This window comes from Brassica rapa, chromosome A01, assembly GCF_000309985.2.
Source record: "Brassica rapa cultivar Chiifu-401-42 chromosome A01, CAAS_Brap_v3.01, whole genome shotgun sequence".
Lineage (NCBI taxonomy): Eukaryota > Viridiplantae > Streptophyta > Magnoliopsida > Brassicales > Brassicaceae > Brassica > Brassica rapa.
This window is the reverse complement of record NC_024795.2, coordinates 1035570-1051793: the sequence shown is the minus strand read 5'-3', so window position 1 is coordinate 1051793 and position 16224 is coordinate 1035570. Positions and strand designations below refer to the sequence as shown.

Below are 16224 nucleotides of genomic sequence, written 5' to 3'. Positions count from 1 at the left end.
GAGTTTATTAAAATATTAAGGAACAGTCACTGAAAAGAAAAATATAAAAAGAAAATATATCCCAATATTTAAATTAATCATGTCGATTATAGACTTTTGTCTATCCTTCTTCCATAATGTTGATAAAACTATAATCAATATACAACGGTAACAAAATTATAACTAAAATTTCATTGAAATCATCTCTTGGTCTTTAAATCACACGCAAAGGGTCTTTTAACTGAAGTAAAAAAAAAACTTACAGAGAACTTAAGGTCTTAGAAAGCAAAGAAAACAAGGGATGAGTTCAGGCTCCGTAGTCTCCCAGATCAAACTTGTCTTCAGGGTAGAACACAGCAATCACTTCGTTCCCTCCAAACTTCCTACCATTCATCCCGCTTCTTGCCCTTGACGAACCATCTGTATCACCATACTTCAAGAACACCTGCACATGTACATATATCTCCAATGGGATTCCAACTAGATACACAGAAAGAGAGAAGGATTATAGTACAAACCTTGCCAAGGCCTGCAACTGGCTCACCGCTGGGGCTGGGACGAGGTATCAAAACGTTGGTGAATGCACCTGCATTAAAAGAGTTAAACAACAAACAATCCAACACAATAGAAAACAACAAGACACTGTTATTCTCTTCTAAGAAAGATATAGTGGTCTATGCAGTCTCCAGTCCGAGTATGTTAGGGGCTGATTCATTATAGCAAAAGGCTGTAAAACAGACATATACAAACCAAAGAAAACAGAGAGACAAATCAATATGCTTTTTTAAAAAATATTTATATATCTCCAAATCAATATATAGGACATCTCTTACCAAACTTGCCGCCTTCTTGCCTCATGTCATCCATGATATCTTCAAACTCCTCGTCGTCTCTAAGCTCATCCTCATTAACAACTTGAGTCAAACATACAACTGTTGTTGCCACTGGTCCCGGCTGCAACATATTCACCTGAAAAAGACAACAGTTCCGCAATTGATTTAACCGTAAAAGAGACATTACTAACATTACTATAACTAGTTTTACCTGAAAAGCAATCTGCTGTTGTGCATACAACAATATACTCTCCTGCTCAGGCTTCGGCTGCATTGTTCCTTGGTTCGCACGTCTCACGGTAAGCGTCTTATCTCCCATTTTGATCCCGTTTAGGGCAGCGCACGCGATGTCTGTAACAGCGACATCTTGGTAGACACAGAAAGCGTATCCTTTAGAGTTGCCAGTTTCTCTATCTTTCACGAGATCAAAGCCCTTGAGGGCGCCAAAGCTCTCCAGCAGCTCCCTGACTTGCAGCTCGGTGAAGTAGTAAGGAAGCCCACCGACGAAAATACGGTCTGGGCCCTCGAGCCCACCAGAAGCACCTGGAGTCAGACCAACAGCAGCTAAGTTTAGATGAGGACTGGGGTGGCTTGGACTGAGTGATGCAGCAAGAGATGGGTTATAGTCACTAGTTCTTCTCGGTTTGGTTTGCGTTCGGTTTAGCTTGGTATGATTTTGAAAAATTATTCGGTTTTCTGCTCGGTTTAGTTTGCGATTTTCAAATTAAAAAAAAAAACAAAATAATAAAAGATAACCAATTGATCTAATATCCGAAATTATCCAATTTTTAAAAATAATATAACAGACTCTAACCCAAATCCCAAATTTTTTATAAAATTAAAAATAAACGAAAACCGAACCGATTTTATTTTCGGTTCAGTTTTTTCTAAACCGAATTAACTGAAAAAATATCCGAACAAAAAAAAAACCAAACTGCAGACCTAATTCAAATACTAAAACTTCAAAAAAATACTTGGTAGAAAGGTAAATATTAAAAAAACGTACCTCAAATATAATCTCATTCAAAGATATTGCGTTACTTGCCTCTTCAACAAAACGCATCTCCCCGAAAGCAAACTTCTTCTCATGCTTTATGTAAACATTAACAACAGCATCACCTGGACCAGCAGTGTTTCCACCAACAGCAGCCATAACTTGACTAAAAAAAGTAGCCACTGACTGCAACGCGGGAGAGTAAGTCAATGTCAGTATCAAATGCTGGAACATAGCGAAAAAAAGAGAGTGGATGTAATTAACATGTTCATTTGCTTGAGGGGAAAGGCCACCAACATATACTCTGCGAGCATGCCTAGTCGCCTGAAGAAACACAAGGAAAACAAGGAGAAATGGTTAGAAACAGAGAAACAAAATAGCAATCTTATGAAAAATCAAAAGCTAACCCGCTGTGTCATAGCCTGGATTGGCATCATAGGGAGTCCCCCAAACGCCTGTGGGACGCTGAAGAATTAGTTCAAGAAAACACACTACAATTTTTAAAAAAGTGTAAAGAGCACATACACGTCTGGTACGACAATAATTTTAGAGGTTGGAAAAAATTAGATTAGTCCGGTATTCTTTTTGGCCCAATCTGTATATAATTTTCATACCTAGTTTCTTGATTTGACTATGTGTTTGGGTGAAAGCCTTATTTTTTGGTCCAAAGGCAAAGGGAAAATATTTTGACAGATCCCAATTATTTTTATAGGGTTTGGGCCGAACGTAAACATGCTCTCAAGCTTATTGTGAGTAGTGGGTGCACCCACCATGCATCATGCATGAGAATTGAGAAAGTCACTCTCTAACCATTATTTTTCTGTGACTGGATTCTGTATGGAAGATCGGAAGTTGAACAATTCCATGATCTTTAGTTGGCAGATTAGCTCAAACTATAAGCGTACAAGACTACGAGTTAATTCAAACGTATGTATATATACACATAACCGGTCATGAGATTTTAGTTGTTATAGACAGTTTTAAAAAGATCTATACTATTATTTGCGAAGTGATTTTTCACATTTAAACTCTCACGTTAAAAGTTAAAGCGATTAATCATATTTATACTTTTAATGAATAAAATATATAAATTAGTCAAAAAAATAAAAATGAATTTAAATTCTTTTGATTAGATGATTGAATAATAATAGTACGAATTATCAAAAATCTAAAAAATATATATAAGATAAAAAATTATTCTTATATATATTGTGTTGTTATCCGAAAATATCTTGTAATAAAAGTTAAAAAATAAAATATATAAAATACATAACTAAATACTAACCAAGCAAAATCATTAATAATTGAAAAAAATAACATTAAGTAATTTCTAAGATTTATTTAAAATGAAAACATAAATAATAATTTATCATTCTAGTATTTTAATTAGCAATAGATGTATTAATAAGTAATTATAAAATATTTAGATCCGCATGTGTGGACGAATCACCTAGTTTCAATAATTTGAGAACCCGAATGTTTTAATACAAATTTAGAGATCTATTTATATATAAAAATTCAAAATTTTTGGAAGCTTTACACAAACGTTTCATCCGGCTTGGTCCAAAATCGATCATATATATATATATATTATTTCTCAACCTAGCTAAGCGGATCCAAAAGAGCTAATTACTACGTGCGAAAGACTTCATTCAAACACTTTATAAACACTTAAAAGAAAAATTAACATCTAGTTTAAAAGGGTTCATGGTCTCAAGACTCTCAACTCTCGCGTCTTAATTAACAAGGACCACAAAATCAAATTTATAATCCATTAATTGCTTGCTTAAAAATATATAAGAAGAAAGAAAAATGAGTTCTTAGAAAAAATATTACATAGAACTATAGAATAAAAGTAATATATAAACCATTATTCGGTTAGCCAAAGTTTACACGTACCTTACTTGTCAAAAATGGCAAATACCAAATAAATAGAATCAAACAAAGTTGGTAACGTATGAGAATTATAGACACTAACTATGATGCGAATTGATCTAGGAATTGTGTAATTGACTTTATGAGTGAGGAAAATATATATTCGTTGGAAGTCAAGTTGAGGACGACGTGCGTGTGTTTGGGTAATTGTTGGCTCGTGGACAAACAACTTTTATATCTCAAGTCTCAAATTTATCAGCTGTTCATCACATCATACCTTATATGGTCATAAACAGTCCACATGTTTGGTTCTGCGAAATGGAAGAGTTACGATCTACAATCACATCATCTAACACTAACAACGTACGCAAGAATATAAAATTGTTCCCATATAGGACTAAGATGGGATCAGTGAAGCCCTAAACATCTTTAGAATCACATTAACATAGTGAATTTTGAATTTTAGTAGATAAAGAGCACAACATTATACAAATAATTTAATTCAGATTCATCCTATGATGGATTTATGATATTCACTTTGATTAAGAAATTTGTCTAGGTGTGGATTATACTCACCATATTCACAGTTGGGTGTTATGGTGATTGGTGAGTATAGCACCTAGTAATAACAAATTTGTCTCAAATAGTATCAAACGATGGAAAATGGTATTATATAATGCTTTGTTTCTGAAAACATTTATCATCTTTAGCAGATTCGCGCGGAGATAACAAAATTCCAGAAGATATATGATCGCAAACCCGAACAAATCACTAGATATCATAAAAACAAAAGATCAAATATATGATCATACAAACTGCAAAGATTACAATTCTTTAAAACAAAAATATTTTTAAAAATGAATGATAACATTTCACAAAAAGTGTTACAAAGATAGTATTAACTAATAATAAAACGTGTAAAGTAATATATTCTTTGAAGGGGAGGGAGAGTCTCACAAAGCATGTTGTGACTACTCAATGTGTTGCAAAATAGAAGATCCTCCATTTATTTCCTTCTTTTATTTTCTTTTGTCGGTACATTATTGACTATATATAAATATTTTATTTTCTTATAGTATCTTATTTTTAGTTTTAGGCCGAGTTAAAATCTTACCACCACCAGCTAAATTCACAGCGGTGAAATCTAGCTACTAAACTAATTAAAAGCTGGCTGAGAACATAGTACATGTTCTACTGCAAAACAGGAAAAAAACATAAACAACAAAAAAAACTAATCTAGTCCAGACAAAATAATATAGTTTACTAGATTTAGATGTATCTGGTTATAATACATACTTATTTTATTTATTGAAGATTCATTATAATACAGGTTTAGTAATATATAGCACTTATTTAGTCTCAGTAATATGCTTTTTTTCTTTTAATCTCAGTATATGCTGTAAGAACCAAATCAAATAGATACAGTTGATCGAATATTTGAAACTCAAGATTTCACAGAAAGATCACCGTTAATCAGTTACAAATTAACCATTAGTGATAGATGATTCCTTTCATTGCGTATTATCGAACTAACATATGATCAATGCAATAATCAAATATTTGTATCAAACCTTTTTCTATCAATCATGCCCTTGTGGGAAAGATGTTTTTAGAACGATGTTCATTTGTATTATTTAAATAAAAGTATTTTTATTTATGAGTGACACAAAATAAGAATCTACCATAAAAACAAGGTATTGCTTTTGTGACCATGAAGCCTCTCTCTTTTAGTAGAAGGAAGAAGCGTCTGGTGTCGTGGATCATCAGCCTCTCTTTCCTTTCCTTACTTCCTAAGTATAAGACTTTAACTTTCTCCTCTGTGTGTGGCTAGTGGTTTTGAATAATATTTTCCCAAGAAAATACGTAATTGTGTAAATTTTCCTATGCAAATTAACTACTATTCGAACTTAAATTTAAACGTACGAAAACAAATATTACTACCATGCACATAGATCTCGTATCGTATCATCTTAACTACAAGGTATTACACTCACTACAGCACAGTACATATTCAAATATTACCAGTACAAAAATTTAAAGAATAAGGCAGTGGAAGAATTTTAGTAACGAGAGAATCCATTGGTCGATCAGTAAAAGCATATTGGCAGAGTGGGAATATAAGATATGATCGTTCATTCGTTTGTTTTAATATATGATCACGTGTGTAATAAACATAACTTGTTCTAGTTACCAACATTATTTATGAAAATTAATCATCTTCTTATTCTAAATTCCGGTCATGTAGGTAAGATTTTGTCCTATTTGGAGACATTAGTATACGCAGAACATTTAACAGTCAATATTTTATTTTAAGTGTTCCGTGTTCGTTATAACGTATACTACCGGTTTTAGATAAATAGTTGTACATATAGGTACATCTGTTTTTTTTAACCGAATCAGCTGTATGAAAACATTGACAAAAATAACCAAGTGATACTGTGATAGTCTAATGGTTTAAAAGTTCAAAGCAACAAGACGTTCGGGGCATAATGAAAACGTATGGTTCACCTATATGTGTTTTTTTTATTATCGAACAGCAAAAATACGTAATTTAGTGGTTTGTATTAGACCATCTCCATTGATATACTATTTTTTCTATAATTTATTCTAAAATAAAACAACTCTATTATAGAGTTAGTTTATTTTATATAAATTGAAGAAGAAAAAATAATGTATTATTGGAGATGTTTTTAGTGTTGTCACTTGTCATATTACCATTTGAGTGCTATTATTCGAAACATATTTTTTAAAAAAAATCAAAAAATATTTGATTTTGATATAAAATTGAGATTAATTTTTTTTTTGAAAGAATTCATACAACTCACTCGGCGAATAAGTTGTGTTAGAATCATTAAATTTCTGTTCTGCAATTAGAACTCGACAGTCTCATTGTATTTCATGTCTGATCCTCGAAGATAAACATCATAAATGTACGGTGTAATCTACATGAGACTATGATCCAAGTGGATCCCATTGCATGTAAGTGTTCACACGATCGAATATATCAAGCATGATTATTTCTCTATATTATAAAAATACACAGAGAAAGTAACAAAAATGAGTAGTTAGTCATGAATTTAACATTAAAAACTAAAGAGAGAGAGAGAGAGAGCTGCCGCAAAGGAACTTTAGTAGTTTAGTGTGTTCATTGAGCCGCTACAACGCATAAAATCTACATTATATAGCACAAATAAAGTTTAAAGATTAAAAAGACAGTTTTTATGTTATAAATAAAAAGTTGAATAAGTGACTAATGATAGGAACCTTTTTTCCACGTTAGTAAAGGTTGCATAATGAAAGGAAACTTTCCTCCACGATATCTATTAAAGTATAATCTATGCATTTTTTCTGTATAATGCATGATTTTCGTTACACACACATATTGACATAACACACACATTGACGCAACGTAGATATTTGACGCAATGATCACTTGTTCTGCTTTCAACAATTCATGATTAGTTTGGCATGGTTGCAAAAGGCTATTTCAATCGTTTACGCTCGGAATTAATGAATTATCAATCGAATATGATGAATGGTTTCAAACTTTAAATGTTTTCTGAATACAAGGAGAAAAAAAAAAGAAAGTATATTCAAAAGAATGTGGAATGGGTTTTGTAGTTTTCTGGTGCATCAAAAAAGAAAAGAAAAAGAGATCATTTCCCATGAAAACGAAAGCAATAAGTGAAGATGAGAGAACATATTCTTCTTCTTTCTCCAGAGAGAGGAGAAGTGGGGGGCTAAGTAAGTAGTGGGCGTGATTCTTACGCGCTGACTTAATGATCAGTCAATCTCGGTTCGGTAAATTTCCAATGGCCCATGGGCTTCTAAGGCACTATCTCCGACAAAATTACCTCAAAAGTAAGCCTAATGTGGGCCCGTTCACTTTCCCCTGCTTTTTACCGTGTCCAAAAGTGGGATCCACATAAAGCCCAGTGGTCACTCCCTCTCTTTTCTTTCCTTCCTTTTTGGTCGCAAGCACCGGGAATTATTGTCCGTTAAATTTTTTGTTTTTAATTGGTATCAGTCCTCTCTGAATTTATGTAACTCGTACGGTATTATGTAAAATGTTACCGTATAAAAAATTACATAATATTTTCCTCGTAATTTAAATGTTAAAATATATGAATTTCCTATAAATTTTGTTCTACAGTTTAATTACGTTATATTAAATTGCATAGTGTATAATATACATTAGAATGAGAAAAGACTCGAAAGATCCTACACAGACAAAAGAAAAGAAATCATTAACCTTTTTTGTAACTTTCTTTTTTTATCAACTTTTACCTTCTTGATGATGATCAACGATTCAACGTAGTGGAGGCCCTGAGTGGAGCTTGTATCTCTTTCAGCCGATATCTTTTTTTAAAGCAGAGGAACTTTATATGTATTTCAGCCCTTTAGAGCACTTGGAAAATTAGCTAGTTGTGTAAATATAGTACTGTATATAGTTTTGGGAATATATTATGATTAATAACAGTATTACATGACACACAAAACCCAACTGGCCTCGCCGCTTTTCTTCTCATGTCATGACTTTGGTCAATCTCCCAAGTGTAATACACTTTGGTTAAACCAAGGTGAATTAAAACATAAACACACACTAAAACAACCGATTTAATCCATTTATTTTGGTAAAAAAATGTACATAGGTGAAAGAGACGGCGGGTCAGTAAGAATTTGAATCTGGATTAAAAATAAGAAAAAAAATCGGAATAAAATACAAGTCAATTTCCAATTGGATTTTATATTCCCTAAACCAAAACCCGGATTAGACACGGTTACAAAGCTGAGAAAAAAAAAACATTTTTTTGAACGCACTTTCTCAATCTAGGATAAAAAGCTTTGCCCATCATACCTTTCAAAAGCCCCGCCACCTTCTTCTTCCACACTTGCACAGAGAGAAAAAGACTACTTTTTTTTTTTCCTTTCTTTCAATTTATTTTTATTGCCTCACCTTTCTTCTTACACACTAACATGAAGGTCCAAGCTTCCTCTCCTCAAGACAACCAACCATCGAACACTAACAGTACCGATAATAATAACAACAATAATCAGTTACCATCGATGGACGAACATGTGATGCGTTCCATGGACTGGGACTCGATCATGAAGGAGCTGGAGCTAGACGACGACTCCACACCCAACCCCTTGAAGACAGAGTTCACAACCACAGACTCAGCCATAGGACCACTCTACGCCGTCGATTCCAACCTCCCTGGCTTCCCCGATCAGATCCAACCGTCCGATTTCGACTCATCCGATGCTTATCAAAACCAAACCACCGGTTACGGTTTCACCTCCCTCGACAGCGTCGACAATGGAGGAGGATTCGATTTCGTCGAAGACCTCATCCGAGTCGTGGACTGCGTCGAGTCAGACGAGCTACAGCTCGCTCAAGTGATTCTCTCACGCCTCAACCAACGCCTTCGATCTCCCGCGGGAAGGCCGTTACAAAGAGCCGCGTTTTACTTTAAAGAAGCTCTCGGTTCGCTTTTAACCGGATCGAACCGGAATCAAACCCGGTTATTATCTTCCTGGACCGAGATCGTTCAAAAGATCCGCGCGGTTAAGGAGTTCTCCGGTATTTCGCCGATCCCTCTCTTCTCTCACTTCACCGCGAACCAAGCGATCCTCGACTCGTTAAACTCGCAGACCTCTTCCTCTCCCTTCGTCCACGTGGTGGACTTCGACGTCGGGTTCGGCGGACAGTACGCCTCGCTCATGAGGGAGATCGCCGAGAAATCGATCAGCAGCGGGTTTCTACGAGTCACGGCGGTGGTGGCGGAGGAGTGCGCCGTGGAGACGCGGCTCGTGAAGGAGAATCTGACTCAGTTCGCGGCGGAGATGAAGATCCGATTCCAGATCGAGTTCGTGCTGATGAAGACGTTCGAGATGCTGTCTTTCAAGGCGATCAGGTTCGTCGACGGAGAGAGAACCGTCGTTTTGATATCTCCGGCGATATTCCGACGTCTTAGCGGAATCGCGGAGTTTGTAACTAACTTACGGAGAGTCTCGCCGAAGGTTGTTGTGTTCGTGGACAGCGAAGGATGGACGGAGATCGCCGGAGCTGGATCCTTCCGGCGGGAGTTTGTTACGGCTCTCGAGTTCTACACGATGGTGTTAGAGTCTCTCGACGCGGCGGCTCCTCCGGGAGATTTGGTGAAGAAGATCGTGGAAGCGTTTGTTTTACGGCCGAAGATCGTTGCGGCGGTGGAGACGGCGGGAGATCGGAGAAACGTTGGAGAGATGACGTGGCGGGAAGCGTTCTGTGGGGCCGGGATGAGGTCGATACAGCTGAGCCAGTTCGCGATCTTTCAGGCGGAGTGTTTGCTGGAGAAGGCGCAGGTGAGAGGGTTCCACGTGGCGAAACGGCAGGAGGAGTTGGTGCTGTGCTGGCACGGGAGGGCCCTGGTTGCCACGTCGGCTTGGAGGTTTTAATTAAGATGAACCGTGACTGGTTTGTAGGTGGTTTAGAGTTGGTTTGGTTTAACAAAATGATATGATATTATAGAATCGAATTGTATCTACGCCTTCAATATTTTCGGTTTATCTCTGTTTTTGATCTTTTTTGGTGTTTGACTGTTTTCTAATTTAAATAAGGAAATAAAATAGTTTCTTACGTAAAGTCTCTGTTTGAGTTAGAGTGTTTAAACTATTCATAAACAAGTGTAACTGTGATTTGATCATTCTTGGAGTGAGTGTATAAATAATCTCGAATGAGCGGATTTGCTTCACAGATTCCATCCATGGCGCTTCTCGGATCCGGCTTCACCAGGGAGGTTATGTTTCTGATCCATGTTATGGTGTAGATTCATTAGTATTTTAATGACTAACGTTTGTATTGTCTTGTTCGAATACAATATTACTGTGAACCACGTCTGCGGTTCTGTCTGATCATCGCATCTTGAGAGAAATATTTGTCTTCTGTATGGAAATTTTCAGGTTGGATTACGAGTACTGCTTTCTCCACTTGGTTCCAATATCGTACTTCGTACAGCATGGTAAAACTCTTGTTTTTTTGATGTCGTTAAACTATGAAGAGTGTTTTCATTATGATCGGCTTTAGGACAAGGGTTAGTATCTTCTTGGGGAATCTTGTTGTCTTTTTTTGTCAATCAATAGAAAAGTTTTGTCTCCTTGTTGTTTTTGGAGTTATTTACTTCATTAAAAAGGTATAACTGTGAAGGAAGAAACTTCTTGATGTATGTCTGAATCTTGTTTCATGTAGCTGTTCCATTGGCATCGGGTTGCCAGTATACTCAACTTTCAAGGCAATAGAGAATAGAGATCAGAGTGCAGAACGTAAATGGCTTATTTACTGGGCAGGTTGGTATTGCAATTGCAGTCACCTTTCTAATCATATCCCTTCTTCATCTGTTCACAGGCATTTGATTTTTTTTCCTCTCTCCTTGCAGCTTATGGTTCTTTCAGCCTTGTTGAAGTGTTCACGGACAAGCTCATTTCTTGGTACTATTGGACATCTCAAAATTATATATAGTATTGATGATACTCAATAAGCTTCATTGTTTGCAGGTTTCCTCTGTATTATCATGCAAAGTTTGCGTTCCTCGTCTGGCTTCAACTTCCCACCATTGATGTACTTCTTCAGTCTCTTTGCAACTCCATCATTTAAAATTTCAAGAAAACTTTATTAACCTATAAGTTCTTAATATGATAGGGAGCAAAGCAAATATATAACAACCGCCTTCGCCCTTTCCTAATACGACACCAAGTTAGTGTGGACCGACTCGTGGATGGAGTCTATGGAGAAATGGTACACTGTTGCTTCCTTCACAACTCAGATGCTTTGCTTTATTAACAACAGAATATTTGCAGGTCAAAGTCGTTAGGACACACCAGGGAGGAATACGGTTGGTGCGATCAATCATTATCAAAATCTTGGGATCAGGTTTACTTCTCAAAATCTAACTTTCTTATCCCCAACCAACTAATACCTTTGTTACTATATAGAATTTTATTCTGCTTGTTGTTCCATCAGGCAATGAAGCTGCACCACCAAGCGAACGACAAGAAGAAACACCAAACATTAGCCCTGAACCAGAACCATCAACAGCAACAATACGAGACTTAGAAGAATCTGAATCCGATCATGAAGACTAATAAAACAAACAAGTGTAACATCAAGTATGGTAATCACTATTACACAAAACGTCAAATGGTTGTATGGTCATCATGGTCACGTAAATCTCAAATAACTTCAGACTGGTTTACAAATAAGTTTTTTATAATACGTTATCAAGTTGCATGTCTCCTAAGTTTGTTAATCTGTTCCTTCACCGTCTTTAGAGCCAGCATCATTCTGTTCTAGATTAGCTACGGCCTCTGGTCCATGCACTCTTACCAACTCATCCTGTGTATATATATTCAATGACTCCGTGTGAATAGAAGCAAAGCTCATAAAATTTTGGATAAGAGTTGTTGTTGTTACCTGAATAGAACTGTTCTGAGTCTTGAGCTTCTCACATTCTCCAGAGAGTCTCTGTAACTCATCTCTCAGGCTTTGATTCTCACTAGTCAAACTCTCTACTCTCTGCTGAAGCTGCTCGCATTCCGCCTATATTCAATATGGTGAATTAACAGTTGAGTAACTTAACATTAGAAGAAACCATATACTAATAATAACATTACCTGCTTCCTTAGTCTGGACCGCCTGGCGGATTCACGGTTAGATTGTTTCCTTTTCTGCCTCTTGAGCTCTCTTTCATCCTGTTTGAGTAAAACACACAGGAGTTTATAACCAGACCAGCAAAAGATGAGTGATGATTTGGTCTTTTACCTTCACAGGTACACCAGCCTGGGAAGACCATAAGTCCATTCCCATATTCAGATTAGTCCCAGGAGCCAGCGGCTTCATGGGAACTGAACCTTGGATCTCACCAGTAGTATTACTCTGAGAACTTGCTGCTCAAAGAAACAAAAAAAAAACATGAGCAAAGAGAGAAACCATAAAGCTTGATGATGGAAAGAGTTTTACCATCCGCTAGCATTTGTCCAAAGCTAGGCTTCCCAACTGAACCTTGCTCCTACATTACAACAAAACTCAATTAAACATTACACAAAGCATCAAGGTAACAGAGAACAATCAGATCAGTACCTGGTGGTTAGGATTCTCATCGTTTTCATCAGATGAACCTCCTGTGACACTTTCATCACTGCACAAGAAATATACATTTAGCCACTCTATCAAACTGAAGAAGTAAATGCATTGAATAGAGCGTTATACCTGTGAGATACACCATCGTTCCCAGAACCAGAAGGCGCCTTCTCACCTCCTTCACCCTTTCTTTTCAAGCTCCCTTTTGACTTCTTGCCAGGGGCTTGTTCTTTCACCGTCTCCTTGTTGGTTGGAGCAGAAGCAGGAGGCTAATACAGGAAGGTGCCAAGCAAGTTACTTACTTTATCATTTGTTTCGAACTTAAATGGTATGGAGATTATTACCATGGGCATGCCAGGATGAGCGTAAACCGCCCCTGGGGGATACATGGCTGGGTACGGAACCGGGGTCCCATAAGGTGGCATCATATGGTGCTGAAAGTATTCAACAAAGAGTAAATAAAACTCGCCTAAGTGTTATTCAAAGACAAAGATAGCAAAGGGAAGCAGCTTACTTGAGCACCCCACATGTAAGGGTGAGGACTAGGAGATCCAACAGGAGATGGGAAAAAAGGATTCGGAGTACCTCCTCCTCCATAATAAGCCTTAAGAGAAACGAGAATACACATTATGTGTTTGTCAAGAAAGAAGACAAGTCACAATAAGAGAACCAAAAGTGGCTAAAGTTAACCTGCATTGAGTTTGACCAGTCTGGATATGGTGTGGGAGGAATGTCCTGCGAAACAAGTGGTAGGTAGATGCATGAAAAGTCAACACACATGAAGATACAAATATAAAACGAACGGAGAAGAAGAAGGAGAGGAGAATGATGAGCAACCTGTGTTGAGGATGCTGGTTTAGAAGGCGTCTTTTCTTCGCTTGTTCCCATTGTTTTATCAGCTACAAAACAAAGAAGCAAGACAAAAGACTTTGGAACAGCTCAAACAGAGGATTTAGTCATCCAAAAAAACCCAAAAAGACAGAAGCTTTGTGTTCTCTACCCGACATATTTAACAAAAACAGAGACTTTACTACAGAACACAAAATACCTAAGAGGAGCAAACACAAAAATTCGAGACGACAATAACTTTGAAACAGAACAAAGAACAAAGAGCAAAGCAAGTACATGATATGTGTTCTTAAATGAACCCAACAACAAAGAACACAACAACAGAAACAAAATCTCTTAACACCTTAATTAAATGAATTGTTCTCCTACACAACCTTATTTATTACAGAATTGTTCAACGAACAGACAGAGACAATGATCAGAACAGAGTACATGCAAAAGTGTTTGCAAAGAGAGGAGAGCAGATATAAGAAAAAAAAAGAAAAAGAAAAAAAAACAATCAGACCGATGTGGAAATCCAGGTAGGATATTTACCTAAATTATAGAGAAAGAGTCAGACAAAGATGCAAAGACACGTCCTCTCCTTCTCTCCGACAGAGACACAGATATAAAAAAATTCTCTCAATTTCAGCTCCGAAGAAGATAAAAAGTGTTCCAATTTTTCTCTCGGGAAAGTGAAGAAGGGTAGGAGGAGAAGGAATTAAAAAGAGAGAGATTATTGCCCGATGTGGTTGGTGTGTGGCCAAGTCCAATAGGAGGAGGAGGAGATGAACGAGAAGAAAGAGGAAAGTTTTTGTTGGGGGATTTAGGGTTTGATGATCTGACACGTGCGACAAGGATATGTCCAGCTGTACACGTGTTACTGGATAAGCTTTTGACACGGTATCTACTCTTTGTTGTGACTCATCTTTTACTCATTTATTTCACAAGGAAAACTAATCATTTCTTCATGTCAAAAAATAATAATTTCTTTTTGCCAACAAAGCTCAATAAATAAAAACTTATTTGATGACAATAGTAACCTTTTAGATTCTGCTTAAAACTTATTTATAAGATCAATCCTGTAATATTTTGTGACATAATACTTTAATATATTTTTCCTTTTTGTATAGTGCAACTTATTTGGATTTTTGGACACAAGACTAAAGAAATGGAAGATAATTTTTAGTTCGCAAAAAATCGAAAACATTGGGAGTGATTGGTTGGATTGTAAGAAGTGACTTTAGCTTTAATTTTTATCTACAATCTTAAATACTATCAATTATGTTTTATCTTTTTAAAGTTACAGCTAAAAAACTAAAGTTACAGCAAAAATATACAAAAAATGATCGTAAAAATCTTATTTTCTAAAGCCTCTTTTTTTAGATGTAAAAAATTTTAAAGCTACATCCCTTAAAACTAAATCAAAAAAATTTATAGAATAAATTCTAAAGTTAATTTTTTACAGTTACAATCCAACCAATCAGTGACTATGGCTTATAACTTGAAGATTTGTTTTAAAAAAATATTTTCAATTTGTAAAAAAAATCATTGTTTTATGGGTAAGTGCTTTTCACCAAAAAACATGCATCAAAATCATAATGCTATTGTTCAAGACGGGCTCCTTACCAAGCTACTTTGGTAGAATGGCCTTTATAGGCCCATCGGGCCTTGTTTTATATTTGTTTCCTTTGTTAGTTGCTGCTACTTGCTAGCAAAGCGACTGATCTCGAATAAATATAGAATCTTTCGTGGGGCATTAGCATTAGTGCATTACTATTTTAGCCATTAGGTAATTGATGTGACTGGTCACCATATAAAAGAAAGGTAACAAACTTTTCGTATGAAGACTTCAGATGATACAATACAACATACACACTTAGATACAGTGAATGTGTTGCGAATATTTAAAACAAATCGTTTTAGGAAAGAGCCATTACACTACGTTTGCTTTACACTTCACTTTCTACTTACCCAAACTACATCAAGTCCACTTATTCGCCAAACCTTTCTATGTGGGTCCACATATTCTAAGCTTTATGAGACCATAATTTTTCCGTTTTATGATTTTGAATCAGGATTTAGTATATGTCTAGATCAAAAATATCAGACCATCTACCAAATCCAAAACAACTTAATCAAATATCTATTAATGATGCATGTCAAAACAAAAACAAAAACACTTTGATTATCTGTATACATAGTTGCTATGCAAATTTTGCATTTATTATTACCATTATAGATCCTCAAACAAAAACACATTTACCAAAAGAACTTGAGACCATCAAACTAAATGATGGTTTGAATCCACAAACTTTTTTTGAGAGCCTCAGGTCCATTTAATTATTCATCTTATATACTAATGCATGTAACCAGATGATAATTGTAATCATTTCATGTTTACTATTTTGATACGAGACATTTTCACTTTATGTATGCGATTCTTATCACCGGTGATAATGGTCAATATATTACTTAAAGAGCCAATATGACTGTCTTCTAACATAGTATAGGCTTTATTCATTCGTTGTCAAGTGACTATAAAACTTGACTCATAATGTTTCACCAAAATTAGGTATATTCTATCCGAACTCCTC

General features: G+C 36.0%; 4 protein-coding genes across 5 annotated transcripts; 2 read left to right on the top strand and 2 right to left on the bottom strand.

Moving 5' to 3' along the window:
- Positions 1–153: 153 nt before the first annotated feature.
- On the bottom strand, positions 154–7392 carry LOC103854638 (splicing factor U2af large subunit A-like). Its single transcript, XM_033290581.1, has 4 exons — positions 1818–7392; positions 813–1469; positions 498–565; positions 154–424 (listed from the first exon to the last, which is right to left on the bottom strand). The coding sequence occupies exons 1-4, from the start codon at positions 2038–2040 to the stop codon at positions 287–289; spliced, it is 1086 nt and encodes a 361-aa protein (XP_033146472.1). The 5' UTR covers positions 2041–7392; the 3' UTR covers positions 154–286.
- Positions 7393–8558: 1166 nt separating this feature from the next.
- On the top strand, positions 8559–11935 carry LOC103866272 (scarecrow-like protein 15). The gene is made up of 4 exons (XM_033290486.1): positions 8559–10685; positions 10913–11151; positions 11218–11281; positions 11363–11935. The coding sequence occupies exon 1, from the start codon at positions 8659–8661 to the stop codon at positions 10120–10122; it is 1464 nt and encodes a 487-aa protein (XP_033146377.1). The 5' UTR covers positions 8559–8658; the 3' UTR covers positions 10123–10685; positions 10913–11151; positions 11218–11281; positions 11363–11935.
- On the top strand, positions 10234–11940 carry LOC103866366 (HVA22-like protein k). Its single transcript, XM_009144311.3, has 8 exons — positions 10234–10463; positions 10627–10685; positions 10913–11010; positions 11100–11151; positions 11218–11281; positions 11363–11458; positions 11521–11593; positions 11684–11940. The coding sequence occupies exons 1-8, from the start codon at positions 10401–10403 to the stop codon at positions 11803–11805; spliced, it is 627 nt and encodes a 208-aa protein (XP_009142559.1). The 5' UTR covers positions 10234–10400; the 3' UTR covers positions 11806–11940.
- On the bottom strand, positions 11780–14471 carry LOC103866462 (G-box-binding factor 1). 2 transcript variants are annotated; one of them, XM_009144429.3, is made up of 12 exons: positions 14183–14417; positions 13637–13698; positions 13490–13534; positions 13314–13403; positions 13144–13233; positions 12929–13068; positions 12800–12857; positions 12680–12728; positions 12482–12606; positions 12334–12411; positions 12134–12259; positions 11780–12055 (listed from the first exon to the last, which is right to left on the bottom strand). In XM_009144429.3, the coding sequence occupies exons 2-12, from the start codon at positions 13685–13687 to the stop codon at positions 11966–11968; spliced, it is 942 nt and encodes a 313-aa protein (XP_009142677.1). In that variant the 5' UTR covers positions 13688–13698; positions 14183–14417; the 3' UTR covers positions 11780–11965. The 2 variants fall into 2 exon arrangements, with proteins under 2 accessions (XP_009142677.1, XP_033146406.1); XM_033290515.1 differs by having other exon boundaries at positions 13490–13698; positions 14183–14471.
- Positions 14472–16224: the final 1753 nt, after the last annotated feature.